A 13,006-nucleotide genomic window follows, 5' to 3' on the forward strand; every position below is an offset into this window, starting at 1 on the left:
AATTCACCAACACTTGAGTTTGAGATTGCCGCTGGATGCTGGATCGACAATCGATTCTTTAAGTACCTAACCAACACACAGAAAATAAAACTGTACGCTGAGTATAACTCAGTGGTATTTCTATAATCCGAATATTAAACATAATATGATACATACCAATGGATAAGTTAAATGTAATGAACAATAAGCACATTTTATATGTACTTTCACATTTTCATAGCTTCAATTTCTAACTCAAATCAAAACATTAACATAGATCATCACCCTTTCACTCAAATTCATTGAAAATTTAACATTAATGTCTCATTTCATCTCAAGATTCATTGTAAGCAATCTAAAGTTCATAATCAACTTTATTTTAATTCATTTCACAAGTTGTAATCCCGGTTGCCACTTCCATTTTTCCTATTAACATGACTCGGACTCGGACGAGTCCGACGGATACGCGGATCCAACCAACACACCAATTTGACACCTAGTGCCTGACAGATAAATTTGTAATAATAAATTGTGCCCTACTCTGACCATTAAACTGACAATAAATGTGCCCAACACTGGTCGGTATAACTGACAAATAGGGTGCCTAGCACTCCCTGACACGTAGTCGTAAAACCCTGAACTCTTTTTATCCTATTGCATGCCAATTATACTCAACCCTACCCGAACAATTAACAGGGTAACAATTTCTCACATTTCATTTATAAACATTTCTCCATTTCAAATTCATAATCACAATCAACCAATCCCATTTTCCTTATATATATAACAACATGTTTCATCACAACATTAGCACAATTTCACATTTCAAATAATATCTAATATTTCTGAATTTATTCAATTCAATATTTAATACAAATAACCATTTCAATCACATAATTTTCAATTCACTGAATCAATTATAACTCACCTTACGAACTTACCACACAATGCAATGTAAAAATGAAACACAAACCATAAACTCCAAGCTATTCGTCAACGATATTATCTTTTCCTTTTTTTTTCGAGGACTATGGGTCGACATTAGCTACAGATTAAAAAAATATAATAAATTAACAATACATAACCAAATTCGCATTCAATTGCTAAATTGTATAAATTTTGTATATTATTCAATTTAGTCCCTAAAACCAGGACTAACATAATTTTCACATTCAACCCCCCATACCTAATACCAAACTTTCTAGATTCTGTATAGGACTTCCTATTTCTCAATTACACCCCAAATTTCACAATTTGTGCATTAAAGTCCCTATAGCACAAAAATCATCATTTGACTTTACAATTTAGTCATTTTTCTATACTAAGCTTAAAATCTATCAAATTAGTCCTTAAAACTTCAAACATTTAATAATGGTGACATCCTCAAATTTTAACAATACCAATAATTACAACATGAGTCAGCTAGCTTGAACTACCGACATTCCGAAAACATAAAAATTACAAGAAAAAGACTAATTTGAACCAACTAAATTGAAGTTTAAATACTTAGACCCTTGCCGTTGGTCCTTCTTCTCCTTCTTTTGTTTCAAAATTTTGTGAAATTAATAAGGAAATGTTTTGTTTTAGTGCTCCATTACTTAGTTTTATGTTATTTTATTCAATTATGTTTTTATAAGTTATTTATTTATTTTAAATTAAAATTTTACAACATTTTTAACAATTAAAACCATGTTACCGTCCACTAGAAATAGAACATTAGTTTAATTGATTTTTAATTCCCTTAGTCATATTCTACCTTATAATTAATTATCAATTCATACTTTTATCATTTACGCGGTTTAGTCTGTGTACGTTAATTAAGCCCTAATTCAATAAAATTATCTATCCGAAATTCAATAACTTCTAACATAACTTCGTAAATATTTATTAAATATTTATGAGTCCAATTTACGAAATCAGGATTCCAAAGTCACATTTTTTGATATCACTAACTTTTGAGTTGTTACACTTTTTATCCTAATTTTCAAAATCGAACTAGTGATCAGATCATTGATTTTCAATTTGATCGATTTAATTAGTTTGAATGTTGCTCTAACTAGACTACTATGAAAAGGATAAAAATATTATGAAAAATATAAGTAAAATAGGGGAAATCAAAATAAATTTTTTAAAAAAATAAAGAAAACCAAAAAAATAAAAATTTAAGAACACGTTTAAATAACAATAATGTAATAAACATAGTATATACCTTACAAATTCAATTAAAATTTTTAAACATTAACAAAGTTAATTAAATTAACACTAAAATTTCAAATATTTTAAAATATTATTCAATGTCCAATTATCAACCAAAGCTTGAGACGTGAGAGAAGACTGAAAAGAAGAGAAGCAGATGGACAACAGCAAAGTGCAATCCATCGTTAGACTGGACCTTTTGGGCTGTCACTGGCCCAGACCGAACCGCTTGGGGTGCTGTGAGGGTGTCGCACTTGCGATGGCTCAATTGGAAACGACTATGTTAGCGGCGACGACGACATTCCAGTGGTCAGGGGTGATCATTCGGCGGTTGAATAATAAAGGAATCACACTCCTACTGGGACTCTACAGGATAATTTAATTTCAGATTAATTATTTCAAAAATAATAATATTTTAATAAGATTTAATATTAAATTTAATTTGATACTTATCTTGATAGCATTTTATTAATTTAATATTAAAGTAATTATATTAATATTAAATTAAATATTTATCTTGAAAATAAATATTCTATTAATTTAATATTTATAGTTGAATTCTTTAAAGTCTCTCTATATAAAAAGAGTCATGAGTCATTATTTTTCACACACTTAAATTTAAGAGAAAATTGTAAAAAGAATTTTTTGAAGAAATTATTTTAGAAAATTACTAGTGATATTTTTCTTATTTACAACTTGACTCTAAATTTTAGAGAAATTGTGAAATTGTCCCATTGATAATTTTGCGAAAATTTTTTTGATTCGAAGCAACCTCACACTCGACAAACGTGACCTTGAGGATAGCAAAGAATACTACTCGGTCAAAGCGTTCATCTTAGACGAATAAAAAAGTGTTCATCTTAGACGAATAAAAAAGGTACAATTTTGATTACATGTTTATTATTTTAGATATCACAATCAAGTTCTAGTTTTAGAAAAAAAATTTAAAGATAAACTATATCGATAGTCACCCAACTATTAGAGTGTTTCTATTTTGATCACTCAATTACGAAAACTTTCAATTTAATTTCTAATATTGTGGTCACTCATCTATTAAATCGTTAACAGAATGCTAGTGTGACCTTATTTTATTAGCATAATAGCAAATTTAACTCTCAATATTTATGTATTCTATCAATTTGGTTCCGATTCTAACTTTTTTTTTAAAAAATATAAAAATAAAAAATACATAAAAATTCAAAAAAGTAAAATCATAAAAAATATTAAAATTTTTATATTTATAAAAAATATAAATATTAAAAATATTGAAAAAAAACCCCAAAAACCCCATACCCATTCATCATCATTTTCAACCTCTCACGAAGCTGAGCAATGTAGCAAACGGTTACATAGTGGGTGGCATTGCTAATTGCACCACTCTTAGGAATCTCCCCACTACCACTCCACACTTCCAGTATTGCTTTTACTCCTCTCTTCTTCTTCTTCTTCCTCTTCTCTGTATATAATTAATCATCAACCGACCACTAAATCTCCCCACCAACATTATCATGATTATGGCACATTCCCAACTCTGCTTCTTTTTGTTCATTTTCGCAAGCTCTTCATAATACCTTTTTTCCACCACTCCCTCACACCAGTCTTCTTTTCTCTCTTTTTAGATTCTTTTCATATAATAGAAGTAGTGGGACTAACAACAAATTTTAACTTTTTTTTCAAGAAAGCTAAAAGTTATATAATAGGCTAAAATATGCCTACTGCTTGTACTCTTTATATAATTACAATTTAGTCGATTTTCTTCTATTTAGGAATTTAGTCATTTTCTTTATATAATAGGTTAAAATATGCCTAGTTCTTGTATTCCATTTAGGAATTTGTATTTTTAAATCACAAAAGTAGAGAGATTAAATTTTTTGAAATAAAAATATAGGGACTAATTTTTAAATTGAAAAAATTAAAAGGACCTGGAGCATATTTTAACCAATATAATTAATAAAATAAAATAAGGGTTAATTCTGACCTAAATCAAATCTTGGCCGTTCAGTAGCCATCTTAGTATCAACGGCCATGGTCGTCCCAACAGAAAAACGGCGCTCTCAGTTCGAACCAAATACAAATTAATTAAAAAAAAGAATAGAAAATTTACAAACATCTTTGTTTGAGTCCGGGAAATTTCTTGTTCGTGAACTTTCCCAAAAAGAGCGCCTCCACCAAAAGCACAGCCTCGCCCGCCTCCGCCGTCCCTTCTTAGGGTTTTGGCGGCCTTCACCCTCGCAACCAAAGCCAAAACCCCTCTCTCTCATCTATTTCCTTTCAATCTTCAGGTTATTTACTTTCCATGCTACTCGCTTACCCATTTCATCTCTTGTTTCTCAAAATCAAAATTTCTCCGTCCATCTTACTGTATTTAAAATGCGTTTTGATGCTTGACCTTAGCTATGTCCACTTGGTTTTCTTAAATATCCGATTGCTTATTTATTTTACCTTTTCTTTTTGTAGTTTTTGATTCTTTTTTGAATGGCTAAATCTTCGAATCCGGAAGGGAAGACCGGGGTTCGCATCGTGGTGGCCGGTGATCGAGGCACTGGAAAGTCGAGCTTGATTGTAACAGCCGCTGCCGAAACTTTCCCAACGAATGTGCCCCGGTTGTTGCCGCCCACTCGTTTGCCGGAAGATTTCTACCCCGACCGTGTTCCAATCACCATCATCGATACCTCCTCCAAGTATAGTTTCTATTTCTTAGTCTGCTGTCACTCAATTTCTTCAGAATTTATAGTGACATAACCGTAAACTTCGTTTAATCTCTAGCTGGGACTTAGTTGGATTAACGCAATATGGGAATTGAATGTGATTAGGTACATTTTTTTGTTTTGTTTATTGGCGTGTTTTGGGCTTAATTCTTGAATCTTTGTTTGGTTAGTCCGGAGGATAGAGGTAAACTAGCAGAGGAGCTGAAGCGAGCTGATGCTGTTGTGCTTACTTATGCATGCGATCAGCCTGAGACTCTTAACAGATTGAGTACTTTCTGGCTTCCAGAACTTCGCCAATTAGAGGTTTCTATCTTAATTTGCATTTGTATTTGCTAGTTTCTTCTTTTGATGGAAAATATGTGAAGGGGAGGTAAGGTTGTTAAGAAGTTTTTAATCATGCTCTTTCAGCTCTTAATTTCTTGTGCCTGTGTTGGACTCAATTCAAACTCTATAAAGTTGACATGTTATGAGCAAAAAGACCTTATGGATAAAAATATCATAGCTAATTTTACATTTTCAGTTTATCAGCATTTAAACCTGTGTCTAAGCAACTTAAATATGCTTTTGGCAGCTAATTGGCTCACTTAAGATTTCACCATACTTGAATATAAGCAACTACATTTGCTTAGGTGTCCTTGTAGATCATGCGGATTGTGGAGTATTATTTTCTTAATTGATCGACTTCTGCAGCAATTGAGGTTAATTATTATTGAGCAGGTGAAGGTGCCTGTAATAGTAGTAGGCTGTAAGTTGGATTTAAGAGATGACCAGCAACAAGTGAGCTTGGAACAGGTGATGTCACCAATAATGCAACAATTTCGTGAGATTGAAACTTGTATTGAGTGTTCAGCATATAAACACATTCAGGTATGAATTGAGGTCCTCTCTTGTTTTCATTTCAGAGTTAATATGAAAGGCAGATGCTGTAAACATGCTGATAAAATGTAGGGTGGTTTTAGCATTGATTTCTGTTTTTTGCTTCGTGTTCTTATTTGCACATATGTGACAACTGACATCATTATGGTTAATTGTATGATAGTAATTGGTATCTATAGATCGCATTGATACTATCAGGAATTGAACTTTTTATGCATCTCCATTTTGATAGATCCCTGAAGTTTTCTACTACGCACAAAAGGCAGTGCTTCATCCAACAGGCCCGCTATTTGATCAGGAAACACAAACTCTGAAGCCACGGTGTGTGAGAGCCTTGAAGCGAATTTTTATTCTTTGTGATCATGACAGGGATGGTGCTCTTAGCGACGCAGAATTGAACAATTTTCAGGTTCCTCAGATGTTCCTTTTCCCTTTTTGTCTTTTACTTTTGAAGCGGGTGGAATGAGATTGAATGATGGGTTGATTGTTTCTTGAAGGATTGTGCTATTCATTGCTTGATGTATTGAAATGCTGATCTATTTATACATGAAATAAGCTTTTTGTCAATGTTAACATAAGATATCTTGTGCTTGAACAGCCAGGAATCTAATACATTGTTGCAAAACAGGTCAAATGTTTCAATGCTCCATTACAACCTTCAGAAATAGTTGGTGTTAAACGGGTTGTGCAAGATAAGTTGGTTGAAGGAGTCAATGAACGCGGTCTCACGTTGACTGGTTTTCTATTTCTTCATGCACTATTCATAGAAAAAGGACGCCTTGAGACAACATGGACGGTCCTGAGGAAATTTGGATATAACAATGATATCAAACTTTCAGATGATCTCATTCCATATTCTTCATTTAAAAGAGCTCCTGATCAGGTATCCTTCACTTAAACTAAACATTCTCTTTTTTATGAAAACACTGAATAAGCATTTAAAGCTGTTGTTCCTTTTGTTTTCATTTTCAACTAGCATTGTCTGATCATTATTGTTTGCTTACAATATTGTCCATATGAGCATTAGTTAGAATTGGTAATTATTCTTCTGCTACAGAGTTTTTTTTTTGGTTTGCTTTAAATTTTATTTTACAAGCATTGCGTTTGGATGTGACTAATATTATTAATGTTATATTTGGTGACCAATGGAATACCTGCATGTTGTTTTAGATGAGCAAAGCCAAAATTGGCTGATTTTAATTAGGCCAATTATGAATTGTTCTGTTTTACATTGGCATAATGGACTCTATATCTCATCATATATGCTCTACTATGGTGTTATTTGAACTTCTCCTTATAACTTTGCTCCTGTGTTGCCTTTTATGTAGAGTGTGGAGCTGACAAATGAAGCTATCAAATTTCTGAAGGGTGTCTATGAATTGTTTGACAGTGACTTAGTATGTCTTAGTCTTTCTCATATTTATTTACATTATATTTCTCTTGCTATTTTCTAGTCCAGTCTAAAATGTTAATATTCTTAACTTTTGCTTATAGTTTTTGAAATTATAAGAATTGTAATATTGTTTTTTTCAGGACAATAACCTCCGGCCCATTGAAGTTGAGGATGTTTTTTCAACTGCTCCAGAGAAGTATGGTTCTCAATTTGAAATATATTTCTTCAATTTTCTTTTGCTAGATTGCAATCCTACTGAGAGTGGGTGAGGTCGGAGTGTGCAATTTTATTTTCCCAAAAGAGGCAGGATAACAAACTGCTACCGACTAAAAGTCCAGTAAAAATCTTCACATATCCAAAGTGAAAATGAGGGGATTTTATTTTCAAAAACTGTTGTAATAAGCTGTGTATGAATTTTCACATATAGATCTCTATTGTTATAAGTTGCAAAGCGATATTATCTTGAATCATGCTTGACATTTTATTCTTCAACTTCAGCCCATGGAATGATGCTCCATATAAGGATGCTGCAGAGAAAACTGCACTGGGAGGGTTATCACTTGATGCATTTCTATCAGAGGTATTCCTGGTTTTCTGCTCTTGAAAATATGAATTTCACACTTAATTTATTCTCATTAGAACTAACTCATTGTTGACTAAGTCGGTGCACATTCATGTGATCTGATCATTATAACGAGTTATGGTGCATATTGTAGTGGGCTCTTATGACACTCTTAGACCCAGCTCGTAGCTTGGAGAACTTGATATACATTGGATATCCTGGCGATTCTTCCTCTGCCATCCGCATCACTAGGAGAAGGCGTCTGGATAGGAAGAAGCAACAATCAGAAAGAAATGTTTTCCAGTGCTTTGTTTTTGGTCCAGCAAACGCTGGGAAATCTGCATTGATGAATTCTTTTCTTGGCAGGTATTCATTAAAATTCTTTTCCTGATATCTAATTCTTTTCCCTATCTTTTTAACTTTATTTACTTTTATGTAGGCCCTATTTGGATTCATATTCTCCTACTGCTGATGAGCAATACGCTGTGAATGTTGTGGAATTACCTGGGGTAAGTGCCATTATATTATGCACTGTCTTGTAATTTTATGTTGAAAGCAAGCCCCCACCTCTAAACACTAGGAGTTACTTTGTCATTTTGGGGGATTGGGGATTTTCACGTATATGCATTTCTTGGTGTTATGGAGTCTAGACCATAAATGGGGTGTCATAGGGATATTAGAAAGACTTTGTATAAGGTTCAAGTGAAATGATATTTGAAGATGTACTTTCTTTGAGATGAAAAACTGTCAAAATCTACACACTTGCAGTATCAAAGCAATTCCTTTCTGGAACTTTACACATCAAAACCTTTTCATTTTATTGACATATACTTCCTTGCATTTAGTTAGAATAGCAGCTATTGAGAATTGAGATATACCTAAGTTGATAAATTATTTTGCTTTCATATGTTAATATTTCAACTTCGGGCTTGGTGTTTGTTTGTTTTGCCATTCTTAGGGAATAAAGAAAACTCTAGTATTGCGGGAAATTCCTGAGGACGGAGTTTCAAAACTGCTGTCTAGTAAAGAGTCACTGGCTCCTTGTGACATAGCTGTATTTGTTTATGACAGGTAAATCGAAGCATGATTTTTCTGATGTGGGATTTTAAATTTAGAGTTATCTGCTGTTCTTAGTTAATCATTTTCTGTTATGTGATCATATTTGTAAAAATGGTTGCACCCTCATGTGCTTGGAGTGAACTCTTTTTGTGCCACTAAAGATGATCATGTATATTTTGTTCCATTGTTGAATTTTGTAAAAATTCATGTAGGTGCATATGCATGTGTTATTTATTTATTTTGTAAGTTCTATTTCATTATAATCTGGCCTTCTCAGTTCTGATGAGTCTTCATGGAAGAGAGCAACTGAATTGCTCATGGATGTTGCTGGTCATGGTGAAGACACTGGTTATGAGGTGCCTTGCCTCATTGTTGCTGCTAAAGATGATCTGGATTCATTTCCAATGGCAATACAGAATTCTACCAGGGTATCATGCTTTATTTATTTTTTCGTAATTTAATTTTCTTGCATAGTTAAATGAATAAGTAGAATGCCTTAACAGAGTCAAAATGCTTAATTTTTGTGTTGAAGAGGTAATGGTATTCGTGTCAGTGTTGGTCTAGCCTCTGATATGATTATAGTAGAACACATACTTTAAAATTTTATCTTAAAAAACTGAAGTGAAAAGTGTATTGTATTTCAAATTTCCTTTTCAGGTTAGCCAGGATATGGGGATAGAGGCACCTATACCTATCAGCTCAAAGTTGAGTGATTTCAATAACATATTTCGAAGGATAGTAAATGCAGCTGAGCATCCTCACTTGAGCATTCCTGAAACTGAGGCTGGGAGAAGCCGGAAGCAGTACCATCGGCTCATAAACCGATCTCTCATGGTTGTTTCAGGTATGCTGATTGTCTGGCATCTCACAACTGTTCTACTCTCAATGCACTTGAAACTTGGGGTTGTTGAAAATGTTGGTGACCATGGTTAGATTTTCTGATGACTTCTTGTTGTGCACATATTTTACTTTTTTCTCCGTGTTGGTGTGGGGGAAATCACTATTTCTTTCCTTTTGTCCACTTGCTTATAGTGTTTGCACCTTAAACCTTTTTACAAGTTATAGTGTGATTTTGTTTAAGCATATATGTATTTGAAGTTTTTCGTAGCAAAAATTATCTTTAAACAATCTGAGATGGTACGAAGTTGCTTCAACTTGAATGGCATGCTCTTTTATTTTTATCATTCACTATAGTGAACTGTTGTTTTATCGTTTTGAATGATGTAATTCACCATTTGCAGTTGGAGCTGCTGTAGCCATTGTTGGATTTGCAGCTTACCGCGTATATGCTACTAGGAAGAATGCTTCTAGTTGAGGGATGACGATTCTCCTATCTTCTAGACACTGTTGTGGTAATCTTATCTTCTTAGAAACAATTTTGCCATGTTTATTTTCTTAATCTGATTTCGGTGGCTGACTTTTCTGGGTTATATTCAGAATCCTAATCTGTATGAAAAAGAATTGCAAAATTCTATCATCCAATTTAGTAGTGTTGGAAATGTTTGGTCTGTAGAATATCAAGAGAAATGATGGAATAGAGTGATTGTGCAATAAAAAAAATTTTGCTATACATTTCAACCATCGTTGCTTGCCTGTGTCCTTTTTCATACTATTACTTTGGATTCTAAATATTGTAATTTAGATGAATTGGGATTGGGATGAAGAGTTTCACCTGGATTCAGATACTAATCTTTTGGAAATTTAATATTCAAATGGTTTTGATTAAGATGGTGATAGATACTAATTTTAGATCTTTGGTGTATCTAGATATCCGGTTGATATTAGAGTATGTTTGTACACTTATAATTATTTACTATAACCTCTTGTAATTTTTAATTCTAAAAAATTATTAATTATTATAAGAATTTCTAGAGTAATACTCATGAAAAAAAATATTAAATCAAATTATCGTATGAAAAAACTTCTACAATACAATTGCTAATAAAATTAACAAGTAACAAGAAAAACAAGCTAGCATTTTATATTTGTTAAGTTATTTTTTAACATTTAATATAGAGTTAAATTTAATATAAATAATTTATATAAACATTTTGTGAGAATTTATTTAATTATTTAATTGGGTAAAATGTATATTTCGTAAAATTTTTAATGAGATTAGTAGAACAACATATAAATTTCTTAAAATAAAATATATATATCTTAAAATTAAAATACAATTATTAGTAAAAATGATTTTTTAAGCTTTAATCATTTAAGGTCATATTAGAAAATAATTATTTTAATTTTTAATCTTTCTTTAAAAATTGGAGAATGCAACGAGTATTAGACTTGATTTAGTGGGATATATTAGTTATAGTGGTTACATAAGCCAGCAATAAATATGTAATTATAAGTAATTACATATTTAAATTTAATTATTATTTGAGTATTTTTTATGCTCGCTTTATAGTTCATGTTCGAGTTTTTAGTTGTCATTCTCAATAATATTATTTTCAAGACTTAAATTTTATTTTCGCTTTGAAAATACTTTTCAAATAAATAATTAAATTTGAATCTAATTATTAAATAACTTTCTAAACATATTCTTATTATATAAATAAATTAGATGAAATTACTAATTGCTTTTCAAATGGATCATTGTTATATAAATTGGATGTGGATGTAAATTAAATATTCTGATATTAAAACGGTTTAGTATATGCCAAATCATCTCTAGGCAGCAATTGAACCATCCTGACGGAGAGGGATTTGAACTTTGGGTCTTTGATTTGTTTAGGTTACCGTAGTTAACATTATAGGGCTCTGCCTCTATGAACGCCGGTGAGTCGGCGGCCTCGTCCGCTTTCATCTTTCTTCAAGCAATAGGCTTGAGTTTGCAGAGCAGTTTGGGTTTCCAGACCACCTTCCTGTTGGATCATAAGCCAATACTTGTTGAAGACCTCAGTCGTGACATTAAGTTGAAAATCCAAATCGAATAAAAACCTCATCTCCAATCTGTTCATTTCTTCTCTGCTAATTCCCCCCACTTTGGCGTAATACGCATTGTTATAATGCCTGCACACACCATCTAAATCATTGGGTAAACACAATTCCACACTAAAAAACACCAACGACAATAGATCAAAACAATCAAGTTAAGCTGTTAAATCATGCCAATTTCAAGATTACAAAACAACCCCATGTTACTAAAGGACAAACAAAACATATTAATCTCTTCTATATCTCTGGAACAGAAGCTTAAGACATGGAACTAAAACATGTTGTATTTCAAGTGTAAGAACTGTACTTACTGGTCATCCATAAACTTTGCAGCTACCATGACACTCGTAATCAAGAGACGATGCACGCTGAGTGAAGTAAGGTAAGCGTCGATTCGTTGCAGGAACCTGTCAATATATATAACAGCAACGACAAAGCAAGAATTGCTGCATTTACAGTACTTGAAGATGCGTTCGACATACTGTCTAAGGTTCAAGGAAGGTGCTCTTGAACCATGGAATATGGTAATAACATCCTTAATTTTCGATCCCGCCAATAACTTTTCGTTCCCTCGTACCGATCTTTCGAGAACAGAAGATAGAAGAGATAGAACTCTAGGACTACCAGGAAGCCAATTACCAGACTCGTCTAATCCTAAACCAGTATAAGGATTAGACTCACCAGCCTTGCCTTTAGCCATCAATGTTTCCATATGTTGTTCGGTGAAGATTTGATTTTGTAGTTTTTATCAGCTTTGTTCCTTTCTTGCAAGGAGAGTCACAAAAGGAACATACTTATATTTGTTTTTGAAATAAATTGCAAAACTTTATTCCTAGTGGCCCAATTTTGGGTTGCAATTATTCAAGCTTTTGAATCATCCTTTTCCATCAGAGACTAGAAGCACCAGGAACAGTATATTTTAGCGGAACAGGGAATATATCATGGCAAGACCAGAAAAAAAACAAAGGAAAAATTTGAGTTTTAACTCAATTGGTTCATGCAATTACCTTTAAAAATTGATATTTTAACATATTTTACATTCAAATCTCAACATCTGCATCATCTTTTCTTAACTATTTTACAAAGTTTTAGCTCCTTTCAAGTGTGATTCCATTAAGGTGATCAAAAATCAATTTAACTTCAATACCTTTCTTCAACCTAATCGTGATAATTATGATCTCTATCACTTGAAATTTTTATTTTTTTCTAAAGTATTTATATTCAATACGAATATAGATATGAGTTATGATCTTTCGAATATATAAAAAGAATTTGAAAGAAATAGAATATACT

General features: G+C 32.4%; 2 protein-coding genes across 3 annotated transcripts; one reads left to right on the plus strand and one right to left on the minus strand.

The window, feature by feature from the left end:
- Positions 1-4,252: 4,252 nt before the first annotated feature.
- Positions 4,253-10,354, plus strand: LOC107899108 (mitochondrial Rho GTPase 1). Its single transcript, XM_016824718.2, has 15 exons — positions 4,253-4,457; positions 4,633-4,856; positions 5,054-5,186; positions 5,601-5,750; positions 5,992-6,168; positions 6,388-6,642; positions 7,088-7,156; positions 7,293-7,348; positions 7,651-7,732; positions 7,869-8,080; positions 8,154-8,223; positions 8,673-8,785; positions 9,051-9,201; positions 9,431-9,617; positions 10,015-10,354. Exons 2-15 carry the CDS (start codon positions 4,651-4,653, stop codon positions 10,086-10,088), a joined length of 1,935 nt encoding a protein of 644 aa, XP_016680207.2. The 5' UTR covers positions 4,253-4,457; positions 4,633-4,650; the 3' UTR covers positions 10,089-10,354.
- A 998-nt stretch (positions 10,355-11,352) lies between these two features.
- LOC107899109 (cyclin-P3-1) lies at positions 11,353-12,585 on the minus strand. 2 transcript variants are annotated; one of them, XM_016824720.2, is made up of 3 exons: positions 12,175-12,585; positions 12,025-12,081; positions 11,353-11,788 (listed from the first exon to the last, which is right to left on the minus strand). In XM_016824720.2, exons 1-3 carry the CDS (start codon positions 12,423-12,425, stop codon positions 11,527-11,529), a joined length of 570 nt encoding a protein of 189 aa, XP_016680209.1. In that variant the 5' UTR covers positions 12,426-12,585; the 3' UTR covers positions 11,353-11,526. The 2 variants fall into 2 exon arrangements, with proteins under 2 accessions (XP_016680209.1, XP_016680208.1); XM_016824719.2 differs by having other exon boundaries at positions 12,025-12,571.
- Positions 12,586-13,006: the final 421 nt, after the last annotated feature.

This window comes from Gossypium hirsutum, chromosome D08 (assembly GCF_007990345.1).
Source record: "Gossypium hirsutum isolate 1008001.06 chromosome D08, Gossypium_hirsutum_v2.1, whole genome shotgun sequence".
NCBI classification, from domain to species: Eukaryota; Viridiplantae; Streptophyta; class Magnoliopsida; order Malvales; family Malvaceae; genus Gossypium; species Gossypium hirsutum.

What these genes read in the sequence shown, in the direction of transcription:
- LOC107899108 (XM_016824718.2), top strand. Translation starts at nt 4,651, where the DNA reads ATGGCTAAATCTTCGAATCCGGAAGGGAAGACCGGGGTTCGCATCGTG. An exon ending in TTTTCAACTGCTCCAGAGAA is followed by an intron (nt 7,349 to 7,650) that starts GTATGGTTCTCA and finishes CTTCAACTTCAG; the next exon opens with CCCATGGAATGATGCTCCAT. An exon ending in ATCTCTCATGGTTGTTTCAG is followed by an intron (nt 9,618 to 10,014) that starts GTATGCTGATTG and finishes CACCATTTGCAG; the next exon opens with TTGGAGCTGCTGTAGCCATT.
- LOC107899109 (XM_016824719.2), bottom strand. Translation starts at nt 12,425, where the DNA reads ATGGAAACATTGATGGCTAAAGGCAAGGCTGGTGAGTCTAATCCTTAT. An exon ending in GCAAAGTTTATGGATGACCA is followed by an intron (nt 11,789 to 12,024) that starts GTAAGTACAGTT and finishes TGGTGTGTGCAG; the next exon opens with GCATTATAACAATGCGTATT.